Source organism: Trichosurus vulpecula, chromosome 5 (assembly GCF_011100635.1).
Source record: "Trichosurus vulpecula isolate mTriVul1 chromosome 5, mTriVul1.pri, whole genome shotgun sequence".
In the NCBI taxonomy this organism is placed as follows: Eukaryota; Metazoa; Chordata; class Mammalia; order Diprotodontia; family Phalangeridae; genus Trichosurus; species Trichosurus vulpecula.
Window position 1 is genome coordinate 85,199,559 of NC_050577.1, and position 13,939 is coordinate 85,213,497.

Sequence of the window (13,939 nt, forward strand, 5' to 3'; positions counted from 1 at the left end):
GAGCCATACCTAGTTTCTAAAGCTGGATATGAACTCAGGTCTTTCTGACTCCAGGCCCCAATCTCTGTCACCTAGTGGTACACACACACACACACACACACATGCACACACATATACGTGCATACACACCTACGCACATACATATATATTGTATGGAAAATGTTTTTTGTGTCTGTGCATGCTCCTGAGTCATAATCTAATCTCCACTTGAATATTTCATTTGAAATAACTATATTATGAAATAGCCTATTCCACTTTTGCACAATTTCATGAGGACATTTTTTTGTCTTCTGTTTAAATCTGCCTTGCTGCAACTTTTACCCATTATTCTTAATTTTGCTCACTGGGCAAAACCAAATGGGCTTAATTTTTCTTTCATATGACAGTCCTTTAAATGCTTGAAAACAGCTATCAAATCCCCTCTAAATCCTCTCTTCTCAAGGCTAAACTTCCCCAAGTCCTTCAGTTGATCTGTGTATGGAATGATATCTCTTTGCCTTTGTTTATGAATGGCTCTTTGCCATCAAAGTTGACCTCAACTGGATATTGTTCAGTGCCCTTCCTAAAATGTGGTGTTTGTTCAAAGTAGTGCCCAGAATTGCAAGCTCCAGCTGTCATAAAACCAGAACAAAAAATGGTTCTTTTGTCCTGAATATTAGGTTTCTATTAAAATAGCCTAAGATTAATTTTTTTTAATTTTAAAAAAATTTTGGCTATTATGACACTTGACTACTATAAATGGACCTTTCAATTTTCCTTAGATCTTATCTTATAAGCCTTCACCTATACTAACAATTCTCAAAGCACAGTCCATAGATACTTGAGGGACACCTTTTCAGGGGGGTTGAGAAGTCAAAAACCATTTTCACATTTAACCTCTCCTTTGTAGTTTCTGGTTACTGAACCCTATGAAGACATTTGGTATCTTTGTTGTTTGGTATCATGTTATTTTTCCAGTGTCACAGTGAGGCATGATTATGCGCAGTTAATACTTTGTACCTGATGGAAGTATAATTTCATCAGTGTGGGTACTCTTTTCAACAATGTAGCTTGCAATTCTTGCCTTATAGCTTGTTCTCTGATTAGAGATGTGTTTCAAAAATCCATTACCTTGCCGCTGACATGATAAGCCTCTCTAAGTTTGTCTAGTGTGGTCCTCCAACAACAAGCATATTGTCTATACTTGTAGCCTTACTAGCTACAGAGAAAGTTTGAAAATTTGTGGTCTCTTGGCATAGCCTTTGAGAAACTAAAGGCCAGGATGAGGCCTTGAGAAGGGCTTTGCTGGGGAACACATAGTGAAATCTGTATTAAAGTCGTGTTTTGGTTACCTGCATTTTCTGCTTAGGCTTTTTGTCTTAATCTTTCTCCTAGATATTATGATGCTTTGGGGAGTGATTCCATTAAGTGTGGTTGATCATTGTTTTATGATTGTGCATTTTTTATGCTTGGGAAGGATAATCTTTCTAAATAAAAATCTTTGTAGTATTGGACCATGGTCTTAGAAGTTTAAAAGGATAGTTGAGTAGGTCAAAAAATGGACTGGACCAGGAAATCCCTGGAAATGATGAGTATCCAAAGCAGGATTTGAACCTGTGTCTTCCTGCTTCCAAGGCTAGCATTCCATATGGTAGTCATTTTTGATAATATGGATTAAAACCTTTAATCAGAAAATGGCAAATTTTCATTAAATGAACTGTTAAATTATTGACTTCTTTGTAAGAGGAAGGAGTTGTATATGGCCATGGAATGAGGATGGAGAGTTTAGTAGCTGTCTGGTCAAAGATTTCTTATTTCACTACTGATAAATCGATTCAATTTAATAAGCCTTAAGATCATCGGTCATTCACATTTTATTTTGAATTACTTTAAACAAATCATTGAATTGTTTTAAATCAGGCCTATAAAGTACCTCCTAAGTGGACTAGGAGACCAGCTTGAGGATTAGGGATCCTGATGAATGAAAACTGGGCAAATTGAAGTTTCCAGGCAGTGAGACAAAGAGAGGTGAAAACTTCCTTTCGGCAAGTGTTGAATCCATTGCATTCCAAATAAACCAGAAATGTAACACATATATTCAGGGAAGTGTGATCTTTTGGGAGCTGCTACTACAACCCTCTCACTGTAGCTGAATTAGAGGTTTTCCTTTACAATTGAAGTTGCCCCCTGGGCTTGCAATCTCCTCCACCTAACCCCTGCCTCTCTTAGACACTTAATCTGAAGTGATATGTGGAAATATTCAAGGGTTTTTTTCCACTGAACAACCAGGCATAAATGATAACACTGAGAGAAAAAAAATAACAACTGCCAGCAATCCAAAACAGAGGTTAGATTAACGCAAAGAGCTCTCATCTGTTCTCCAAGTTTTGGGTTGTAAATAATGTAACATTATGTCCTGAACTACAGGACCTCATGGTATACAGGGCGGTATTGAGGACAGAACACAGGTTCAAGCTGACTTCATCAGAAAAAAAAAAGCTTTCAGTTATAACATCCTACAAAAAATCATAGTTAACAACTATGGTAGAGAAAAGAATGGCAATAATACAACACACCACAATTTTAGGGATGCACTTAAAGCAGTGAGTGCTCAAAAGGAGAAGTATTTCTTTGAAAGAATACATTTAAAAGTAGAAAATGAGAGATATAGCGAATAGAGTACCCAATTTTAAAATTTAGTCTACAAATTAACATAGCTAAAATAGGTATAAAAGAAGAAATCATGAAAATTAGAAGAGAAATATGTAAAATGGAAAAAAAAAGTCTATAGAAGTGATCAAATTAAAATATTCTTTTTGAAAGGAATGAAAAAAAAAAGACACAGCGATACCATTGTTAGTTTTCTACCTCAAAGACATAAAAGAAAGAAGGAAAAGATCCATATAAAGAAAAATATTATAGTAGCTCTTTTTTGTGATGGTCAAGAATTTGAACTTAAGAACACTTCCATCATTTGGGAAATGACTGAACAAATTATGTTATATAAATATGATGGGATACTATTTGCTGTAAAACATGATGAAAAAAATAGTTCCAGAGAAACCTGGGAAGACTTGTATAAAAAGTGAAGTGATCAGAACTAGTAGAACAATGTATACAATAAGAACAACATTGTAAAAAAACAAACAGTTTTGGAAGACTGAATAATTATGATCAGTACAATAATTCAATAGGACTCACAATGAAACAGTCCATTTAACTTCTAACAGAGAGGTGATGAACAAAGGTTGAGATTGTGTGTGTGTGTGTGTGTGTGTGTGTGTGTGTTTGACCTGGCCAATGCAGCAAACTGTTTTGTTTCGCTTTGTGTATTTGTTACAAAGATTTTGTTTGTTTTTCTTTTCATTAGGGTAGGGTAATTGAAGGAAGAGGAAGAATTTTATTAAATGGAAAAAAAAAATAAAGTACAAAGATAAAATCCAGTAAATGTTTAAGTGGTGGAAGAATTAATACCTATGACAAAGATAATGAGTAATGATGGCTTTTTAGTATTCTATCTTCAGATAAATTCATTATCGCATGTTAAAAATACTTAAAATTAACAAACCTTTATCTAGAGTAATCCATGAAAAGAGAGGAAATTCAAAGTACAAAATTTTTTAAAAATATGGCCAACATGAATTCAAATCAGAGGGAAGACAAAAAAAATCATCAGAACCTAAAATAAATGATTATATACTAGCCTAACTGAAAATTTACAGTAAATTGTTGTTTACCATCAAAAATATAAAATACCAAAAAAAATTTTAAAAAAAATATAAAATACCCAAATTAGTGGGACATAAAAAAAAGAGATTTTAAGCAACCTAATTTTGTAGAGTGAAACTGAACAAGACAAAAGTTTTGCCAAAGTATGGAAAGGGGAATCTCAGATCCATTAAAGGTTAATGTCACCATTTTAAGAGCAATTAATACTTATGCTTTAACAAGCTTTTACCAATAATTAAAGAAGAAAGCTGTAAAAGTCCCATTATTAGGCAAAAATTATCCTAATTTAAATCAGGGAGGGATAAAGCAAAGAAAGTGAATTATAGACTGATTTTGCTAGTTAATATTGACAAAAAAATTTTAAATACAATTTTAGTAGAAAAACTCAAACAATGTATCTCCCAAATTATTTGCTGTGACTGAGTTGGATTTATAGCAAGTATAGTTCAATATTAGAAAAGCAATTATCATAATTAGAATAAAAAGAACAAAGAATCAAAGCCATATAATTATACTTATAGTTTTAGAAAAGGTCTTTAATAATATACAACATTCATTTAGCCTAAGAATTCTAAAAGACACAAGCATAGTAGAGACACTTTTAATATATTGTTATTGATTTGACTTTTAATCATGTCCTTTTGGGGTGTTCTTGGCAAAGATACTGGAGTAGTTTGCCATTTCCTTCTGCAGTTCATTTTACAGATGAGAAAACTGAGGCACATAGGGCTAAGGTTGGATTTAAGCTCAGAAAAAGGAGTCTTCCAGACCCCAGACCTAATGTTCTATCCATTATGACACCTAGCTGCACTTTATTTAAAACCCAAAACTAGCATTACCACTAGGCAGGTAGGAGTTACAGTGGACCAAGTACTGGAACTGGAGTTAGGAAAATATGAGTTCCATTCTGAACTCAGACACTTACTAGCTGTGTGACCCTGGGCAAGTCACTTAAATCTTTGTTTCAGTTTCCTCATTTGTAAAATGGGGATAGTGACAGCGCTTACCTCCTGGGGTTGAGAAGATCAAATGAGATAATAATTGTGAAACCTTAGCACAATGCCTAACATATAGGAAATGTTATTATTGTTGTTATTGTAATTCATTCTATTCAGAAACACTTGAAAATTTGTAATAAATGTACAGGTAAAGTGAAGGTGGCTCTTCCCTCATTATTATTTCATTGTGACATTGTGACATTGTGACTTAGAAAACTCTAAAGAATCAGCAAAGAAACTAATTGAGAAGTATAATAGTTTAAGTTAAGTATGATACAGATTAAACCCTGAAAATTATTATTATCATTTTTATCTAGCTATAATAAGTAACAGTAAGAGACAACATCAAGAGAACTTTGATTCAAAATAACTACAAAATTGATAAAATGTCTGTGAGTCAATTTTCTAAGGTATACTAAAGAGATTGTAAATGATGTTATAAACTGTTCCTTATATAAATGAAGGAGTACTTAATTGAATAGATATTTATTGTTTAAGGTTGAGTTATGGTAATATAATTTAAATTACTATGGCATCTAAAGAAACTTGCAGATACATTACAGATGTATCTAGATGGAGTCATAATCATTCATGTGGAGGAACAAAAAGTCCAGAATCAAGTGAAGTAATGGAAAAAGAAAGCAGGTATGAAGGGGGAGTATTAGCATTTCCAGTCCTCAAATTCTTTGATACTTATCTATTTGATACTTACTCTTTGGTACTTATCAAAACTATTTCATAATAGTTAAAAAGATCAATGGAACAGACTAGATTGATAAGAATCAGACACCATTCAACTCAGTAACCCAGTAAAACCAAGGACAAAAACCACTTCAGAAAAACTTCCTTTTAAATAATAACTAGTGAGAAATTTAGAATGAAGTTTGATTTTAAAAAAATGTTTAAACCAGCATCACATACCTAATACTATTATAATTTCCAAATCTTTGACCCAAATATAATAGGTCTTATCATTAAAAGAAGAATTGAAAGGAAATGGATAACATTTTTGCAAAATGCTTTGGAGAAAAATCCTAATAAAAAAGGAAGAGAGGACATCAAAAGATATACAACATAAAATTTAATTATGTGAAATGGAGAAGCTGTCATATACACAAAAGCTAGGATAAGAATGTAAACAGCTAATCGAGAAAAAAAATCTTTACATCAAATATTTATGGTTATGGTTTGATAATGTATGTATGTATATATGTATGTATGTATGTAAGTGGAATAAGCACAAACATATGAGCCATTCCACACTAGATAAATGGTTCAAAATATATGAACAAAGTTTATGAAAGAAAAATTTCAAACTGTTAACACATGTGAAAAATTGTTCCAAATCACTAATCATAACAGCAATACAAGTTAAAAACAACTCTAAGATTTCACCACACTTCCGTCATATTGGAGAAGATGGAGGAAAAATAGTGTTGGAGGAGTCACGGGAAAATCATGACATTCATACATTATTGGTGGAGCTGTGAATGAGTCTATTTTGTTGTTGCTTCATCTTCTTAGTCATGTCTGACTCTTTGTGATCCCATTTGGGGTTTTCTTGACAGAGATACTGGAGTGGTGTTTCAACAATTCGGCTAGCAGCTGCTGTGGGCGTGAAAAACAAACGCAAGCCCAACAACAGGAATGCTGCAAGCCCAGGTTCTTTTGATCTGATTTATACTAAGGAAAGCAATGTTAAGGGGTTAACAATCTTACTTTAATCTAGCATACAAATATCATTCACTTAGTTCAGGGGAAAAAGCCAGCACCCTGAACTTCAGAGCAAATACAAACAAATTACAAACATCGGCAGACAGACCTTGTCTGATTCAAATCTCAATGCATAGTTACTAGAGTTTAACAAAGTCTGAACATCCGGGTTTACAAGCTGGAGGGCTCTTAGCTACAGTCTCCACATCAGCACACTGCCAGGAATGAGAGCACTAAGCAAATAGCCCTGTCTTCCCTTTTTGTGCACTCTTTAGCCATCATCAAACATCACCTGGGGGACGAGAACTTAAGCTCTTACTATTGGCTCTGGTCTTAGCAACTCCCCTTAGGACCCTGGGGTCTTCATGCCCTCATCGGCTTAGCCCCTAGTAGCTAGGGGTTTTGGGCCTACTTGGGAGTGAAGATGTAATCAGACCTCCCTTCATTGGCCCCACCTTAGTTATCAATGCAAGTGGTTTGCCATTTTGATCTCCAGCTCATTTTACAGATAAGGAAATTTAGGCAAATAGGATTAAGGGACTTGCCCAGGGCCACACAGCTTATAAGTGTCTGAAGCCAGATCTGAACTTGGGAAAATGAGTCTTCCTGACTCCAGGCTCAGCCACCTAATTGCTCTGTGAATCAGTTAAACCTTTATGAAAAACAATTTGGAATTTTTTAAAGAGAAAAATGACTAAAATATCAATATATCCAAAGAAAGAAGTGTTCAATATCACCAAAATGATAACACTTGTTGTAATAGCAAGGAGCTGAAAAATGAAATGGAGACTGGCCAATTAAATCAATTTAGCAATTATTAAACATTTATTATATGTTGGCAATATGTGCCAGGTGTTGTGTTAGGTACTGGAGACATAACTATAGGAGTAAGGGACTCCCTAACCTTAAGGAACTTGTATGCTCTTAGGAGATATGTAAATTCACAGAAAAGAAAATATAGATGTATAGAAAATGAATTGAAAGTTATCATGGTAGATGGACACTAACAACCTGGAAAATTAAGATCTCTTGAAGGCAGCAGGGATTGGTTAGACAAATTGTAGTACCTGAATGTAATGGAGTATTATTATTCTGAGATTAATAATGAATATGAGGTATTCAGGGAAACATGGGAATGCATATGAACTGATACAGAGCAAACTAATCAAAATTAGGAAAACCATATACACAATGATCCAACAATGTAAGCAGAAAAAGTAACAAAATGAATAGATAATTATAATGACAAATTTTGGCCTGGAGAAGAGATGAGAAAGTACACCAAGCTCTATTCCTGGGCAGAGGTGGAGGTTTTTCATGATAACATCCAGGAATGTGAGGTGGTAGCAGTGATATAGTGTAGAACTATATAATGTCACTTATTTTGTTTCTTTTTATGTTTGTAATAAGGGAAGACAGGAAGGGTAGGGAGGGAAGAGAAGTGTTTTCAAAAGCATATGTGATGAAAAAATAAAACATTAACAAAACTTTAAAAAGAACAAAATCTCACAGTTACAAAAACAAGAACTATTTCTAAGGTCCTTGATGCAATTCAACAACTCTGAGGATACAACTACAACTAAATGAACAACTAACTCAACAATTTCCAGATTTGTTTGTTAAAAGCAAAGTGTAGTAAATTTCAAGGTCATTTGGACTGTCTGGCAATGCTATTTATCTAGTCTATGGGTAGGACTTAAGTAATTAGAGAAGAGAAGGCAGAACATTCCAGTAGGAGGTTTTTGCTATTCTTTACATGTCTAGTACTTTGGAAAGTGCCTTGAAAATGCTCACTGGCTGTTAATTAACATGAGCAAACTTAACTGAAGCAGAAAAGAGGGTGATATGTTCATGGAACAATGAAGAGACCCAACTGGTGACTGGATTGTAAAGTGTGTATTGGTGAATATTTCACAATAAGTTGGTTTAGGAATGATGGGACCAGATTTGGGAAGATGTTGAAAGTCAGATTTGATTAGAAAGAGTCATTAAAGTTTTGGGGATAGGGCTGCTCTGGGGCAGTAGCATCAAATGATGCAATGGAAGAACTAGTTCTAGAATCAGAGGTCCTGTGGTCAAATACCACCTCTCTTGCTCTGAGTAACCTTAGGCAAGTTACTTAGTGTCTCTAGTCTAGCCTCAGTTTCTTCATTTGTAAAAAAGCGGTTTGGAACATATGGCCTCAAAGGTCCCTTCCAGATTTATTTGTATTATCTTAAACCATAGGAAATCAGGAAGCAATCTTAGATTTAAGGTTTTCAAGTTTGTCCAGAATGTCATAGATAGGGAATGATGCTTTGGATTGGAGTTGGAATAAATAATTTCTGAGGTCCTTTATTGCTCCAAGATTCTGTTATTTTAATAGAGAAACCAGATTCCCTATTTATCCTCTATGAAGCTTGCTTCATGTATATTTGTTTTTATATTATCTTTCCCACTAGATTTTAAGCACCTTGAGGGCAGAGATTGTTCTTTGCCCCTTTTTGTATCCCCAGTGCTTAGCATAGTGCCTGACACATAGTAGGTACTTAATGAGTGTTTATTGAATAAAACGGAATTGAAAATTGAAATATCAGTCAATTGCTAAATTATTCATGGGGTTTTGAATTATTATTGCCCTCTTAATTATGTAAAGTATTATTTGGTTTTTGCATTTCCTTTAGGAAGTTGATTTTACAAGTCAGAGAGCAAAAGTACCGAGAAAAAGTAATGATATATGGGTGTCCAGCAATGAGCTCCTGGTTTTAGTAGAGTCTGATAATGAGATGGTTCAAAAACATTGTACCTTTAAAGGGAGACTCTGGACTTAGGCAACTAATTAAATAGTCCTATGGGCTTTTATGTGCTGAACTTCATTAGGAGATATTAGGAGTTTCCTATGTCTTCCTTCTTCCACCTGTCATCTGGTCATTTCCCTACCATCCTTAGACCTCACATAACCCTTCCTTTTCCATCTTTTGAATTTTTTTTTCATTTCTGTAGCTATGTGGGTATTTTTATTTTTTCCTTTACTTGATGATAAGCTCCACAAGCTTAGCATTCATCTTTTATCCCCTGACACACAACTTAGCACAGTGCTCTTCACGTGGTAAGTGCTTAATAAATATTTGGTGAATTGGACCGAATTCAGTTGTAAGTATATCCTTCAAATTTTCCATCTTAAGAAGAAAAGGAAGAGAAAAAACTAGTAGAAAGGACCACATTATTTCAAATTTAAAAATATGGTTAGAGAGAATTTATGTAAATTTATCATGATAATTCATTAGTGAGTTCTTATGGGAAGTTAGGAATGCTTGAGGCATGGTCTGGTATAGTGAGGTATGTTTTAATTCAGAGGACCTGTCCATAAATTTGATTATACCTGTATGAGCTTCCCCTTTGGGGGCTGTGTTTTCTCTCTTGTAAAATGAGATGACTGAACTAAGAAGTTTAGGGTCCATTCAAATTCTAAATCTTTTAACCTAATGCTTCCAAAATGATTTTTCTAAATTGTAGGTCTGAATATGCCATCCTTGTATGTACGTATTTTGAAATTTATTTTATTTTCTATTCATGGAAGAAAACAAGTGTTTTCTTAACAAAGCATAATAAAAAAGATGATTACACAGAAAACTGCAAATCTACTATGTAAAACATGCTATTCCCTCCAAAACTAGAGTTTGCATCTGAATTTTTTTTTCTTTTTTTTTCCCCTTCCCTTCTTCCCTGCCCCTTGCCCTGGAGATGGCTACTTGTATTTATTATATTCCAGTAGATCCCCTTCCTATCATTCCAATTTTCTTGAACTCTACTCCCTTCTATACATTCTATGATACAGGCCTACTGACTTGTTTGCTGTTCCTCATAGATGACCCCTCCACCTCCTGTCTCTGTGCTTTTTCATTAACCGTCCTCCATGCCTGGAAAGCTCCCTTTCTTTACCTCTGCCACATAGAATACTTGGATTCCTTTAAGATTCAGCTGACATACCACTTTCTTATGAGGGCTTTCCTAGTCTACCCCACTCCTAGATCCTTCCCTCTAATATTACCTTTCTGTAATATTTCTTTTCTGTATTTATCTTGTATGAATCTATGTATTTATTTACATGCTGTCTCCACTTAAAGTGTGATGTCTTTGAGGGCAAGCCTTTTGCCTTTCCCCTGTGCTTAGTACATATAAACAAAGTCTGATAAATGCTTGTTGATGAATTGGTTGATCCTATATGTTTGAGGATGATGGCATAGGGAATAGCTGCAACTTTTGCCCCAATGTTCCGAAGTACCATAGTGTGAAATAAAATATAAGGCTTGATGGGCTATGGGTTTCACCCAATATGACAACTCAGATGTTCTAAGGTAGGGGTCCCTAACTTTTCCCCATTGGGGAACTGCCTTTTATTTCTCTGAACCCTTATTATTGATGATAGGGCTATATGCCAAATGAAGACAGCATATAATGTTATTGGTGGAAATTGTTAATGATGAGAGAAGAGCATGGCAATGGTGAGTGATCTACCTCAGTTGGCCACACCTGACCTATAAGAGGTTTTCTCTATGGGATTGCTCAGTTTTATGACTGATCACAGACATATTTCTCCATCACTGGTTAATCTATAAAGCTAGGATTCTGTATGTTTTCCATCAGGGAAGCTAAATAATCGTCTTAAAAAGGAAGGTTCAAGTCCTTTAGCCCTAGTATATCTCTCATTAAAAACTGGTCCTGAGTCCCTGGTCTTTGATTTAGGATAACATAGCATTCTACTATATTAATTTCTAAAGTGTGTAGGGTCCTGGCATAAAATGACCCAGAGAAGTCAGTGTTCAACATGATGTTTAGGGAATTCATATCTATTCGGTCATTCCTGCCTGGGATTCATTTTGTCTACTTGTTCTTTTCACTCTATGCAGAAGTCCTAACGACTTCTGGTAAATTTTATTTTTTGTTGTTGTTTTTGTTGATTTTTTTTAAGGGCCCAATTGTTTATCATAATTCTTGGGAACTTTAAAGCTGAAATCTCTTTCTGTGACAATTTCCCCCTCAATCTTGCATGAACATTTGCTTGTTATTATTGGGTTACTGGGGTTGATTTGAATATATTTTTTTTAAAAGATAAGAGCACTGAACCATGTGCTTTGTAAAGGAAAGCACATCGATTGAATCACTTGAAGAGGGGACCAAAGAATAATGCTGCCTATGAAATACAAAACCCAGGGGAGGTCAAATCGAGGGCCTAGCAGCAGTCCTGGATGCTTTCTACTTAATATGTCAATGTTTTCCATCTGGCTTTCATAGGAAAGTCACATTATGTCAGAGGACTCAGTGATAAACTTTTTGTTTTTAAATTATCTCTTTCAGTGTGCTGGGACCAGCAGTGACCTTCAAAGTGAGCTCCAGTTTCCAAAACATGACAACTGCAGATGTTGCAAAGGCAGCAGGTAAGGCCATTTTGATGCACATGCAAACACATGTGCCAGTGGAGAGAATGGTGAGCCATAAAAACAGGCCCCATAGAAAAGGCACACTTTCCCTGCTCAGATTGACATTTAATGAAGGAGACAGTTGAAGGGTTAGTGGCACTGAGGGCAAATTGAAGTGTAACATCCCTGAGTCAATTAAAACTGCCTGAGACTTCATTGTTTGCACAGGGACTGGATTAAACAGAGAAATGTGGACATGGCTTCAGATAGAAGAGAAAAGACCACAGAGCTGTTCTGTCTGAGGGAGAAAAAGACAAGCTTTTTAAAAGTAAGGATTTGGCATCCTTGGTAACCCTGGTGTTAAAGAATGAATGTGGACTTATGTTGAGGCCATTTGTTCTGGACAAGACAGGAAGAAAAAGCGGCTTTCTTTTATCCATCTGTTATATAGGCATGTTCTATGATCTGGAAGACTTAAGATAAACATAGTCAGTATCCATAAGTAAATGGTTTTACTGTATAGACCACAGAGAGGGGACCATTGTTGTGGTCCCCTTAATTGTGAACTCTTATTTACTCTCCTATGTGACTTGGGTTTGCCTTAGTTATTATATAATCAGTGCCTCCTTGTTGAAGAAACAGAAATATTACCATTAGTAGAATTCTTAGGGAGTAGTGTGCTGGGGTTAATTTGGATTCCAGATTAGTTTTTAATTAAACATGCCTTTTTGTTTCAACCCTCATTGTTGGAAATCTTTATAACATATATTATTCCTCTTCCCTGCCTTAGTAAGTAGAATATTGTGTGCATAACTAAATATTTGATGCCTGAGGTCCATTCAAAGGCTTGGATCATTAGGATTACATTGTAGTTTTTGCCTAGCGTAAAATTCTAGACACCACTTAAAATTGTTATTTTCTGAATCTGTCAAATGAACTTATTTTGTTTTTACTTAGTTATTTCCCTAAATAGCAGTTGTATTAAATGAGGATCAGTTTTCTTGTATCCTGTCTAATGAAGGCCTTGCTCTATTTTCACAGTAAAATTTTGAGGTCAGACAGTCAAATTCAGTTGAAAAAAACAACCTACTATAGTAATGAATCTTTAGAAATGGCTAAAAACTGATCTAAGACACCTTGATGGCCATTGAATTTTTAGTGACCCTATATGCTCTTAGGAACTCCCATCCTCTGATCATAGTGTTTTTGAGACAAAATGAAGATTCAAGAAATTTAAGTTGGTAAGATAGAATTCTCTCTTACACATACACACACCCTTGGCCAAATCATTTTATAGGTATTGTTCAAGTTAGAATTTCAGACATCAATGTCTCGGCTAAGAAAATCATGACTATTAAGGTATGAGTCATGTGTTGGGGTATATGTAATATGGTGTGGTATCTGGTAATGTTAAAGCAACCCAGCTCATAAGAAGGAAATAAACCATTCCTGAAAACTCTTTGTTTGTTACTGACAAGTACTACTGGCCTGCATTCTTTCCTTTTCCTTCATCTACCATACAAATTTGTCAACTTCAGCCATCATCTATGAATTGTTTGTAGTTGCTATTTTTTTTTTTACAAGGAACAGAACTAGTTAGCAATCTGCTGATTTCAGAAATGCATTCACAGTTGCTCACAGAGGGGTAAATTCACCAGAGTACTGGGAATTTAGTTTGGAATTTGGTTGTTGTTGCTTAGTCTTTTTCAGTCATGTCTGACTCTCTGTGACCCCATTTAGAGTTTTCTTGGCAAAGATACTGTATTGGTTTGCCATTTCCTTCTCCAGATCATTTTACAGATGAGGAAACTGAGGCAAACATGGTTGAATGACTTGCCCAAGGTCACACAGTAAGTGTCTGAAGCCAGATTTGAACTCGGTAAGATGAGTCTTTCTGAATCCAGACCTGGCACTCAATTCCCTGTACCACCTAGCTGCTCCACCTTTGAATTTAGTCTCCCCAACTTCAAGGTGTTCCAATGGATAGAATCCTGAGTCTAAAGTCAAGAAGATCTGAGTTCAAATACACTCTCAGGCACTTACTAGCCTGAACAAGTAATTTAACTTCTATGTTCCTCAACTGTAAAATGCAGATAATAATAGCACCTACTTTTCAGGATT

General features: G+C 35.2%; 1 protein-coding gene across 1 annotated transcript in view; it reads left to right on the forward strand.

Moving 5' to 3' along the window:
- Positions 1-11,964, forward strand: part of LOC118850912 (receptor-type tyrosine-protein phosphatase N2-like) — a 212,030-nt gene extending 200,066 nt beyond the window's left edge. The window contains exon 9 of the mRNA XM_036760536.1: positions 11,757-11,964. Within this exon, the coding sequence (XP_036616431.1) occupies positions 11,757-11,964 (208 nt within the window). The remainder of the gene's footprint in view (positions 1-11,756) is intronic.
- The last annotated feature ends 1,975 nt before the right edge of the window (positions 11,965-13,939 follow it).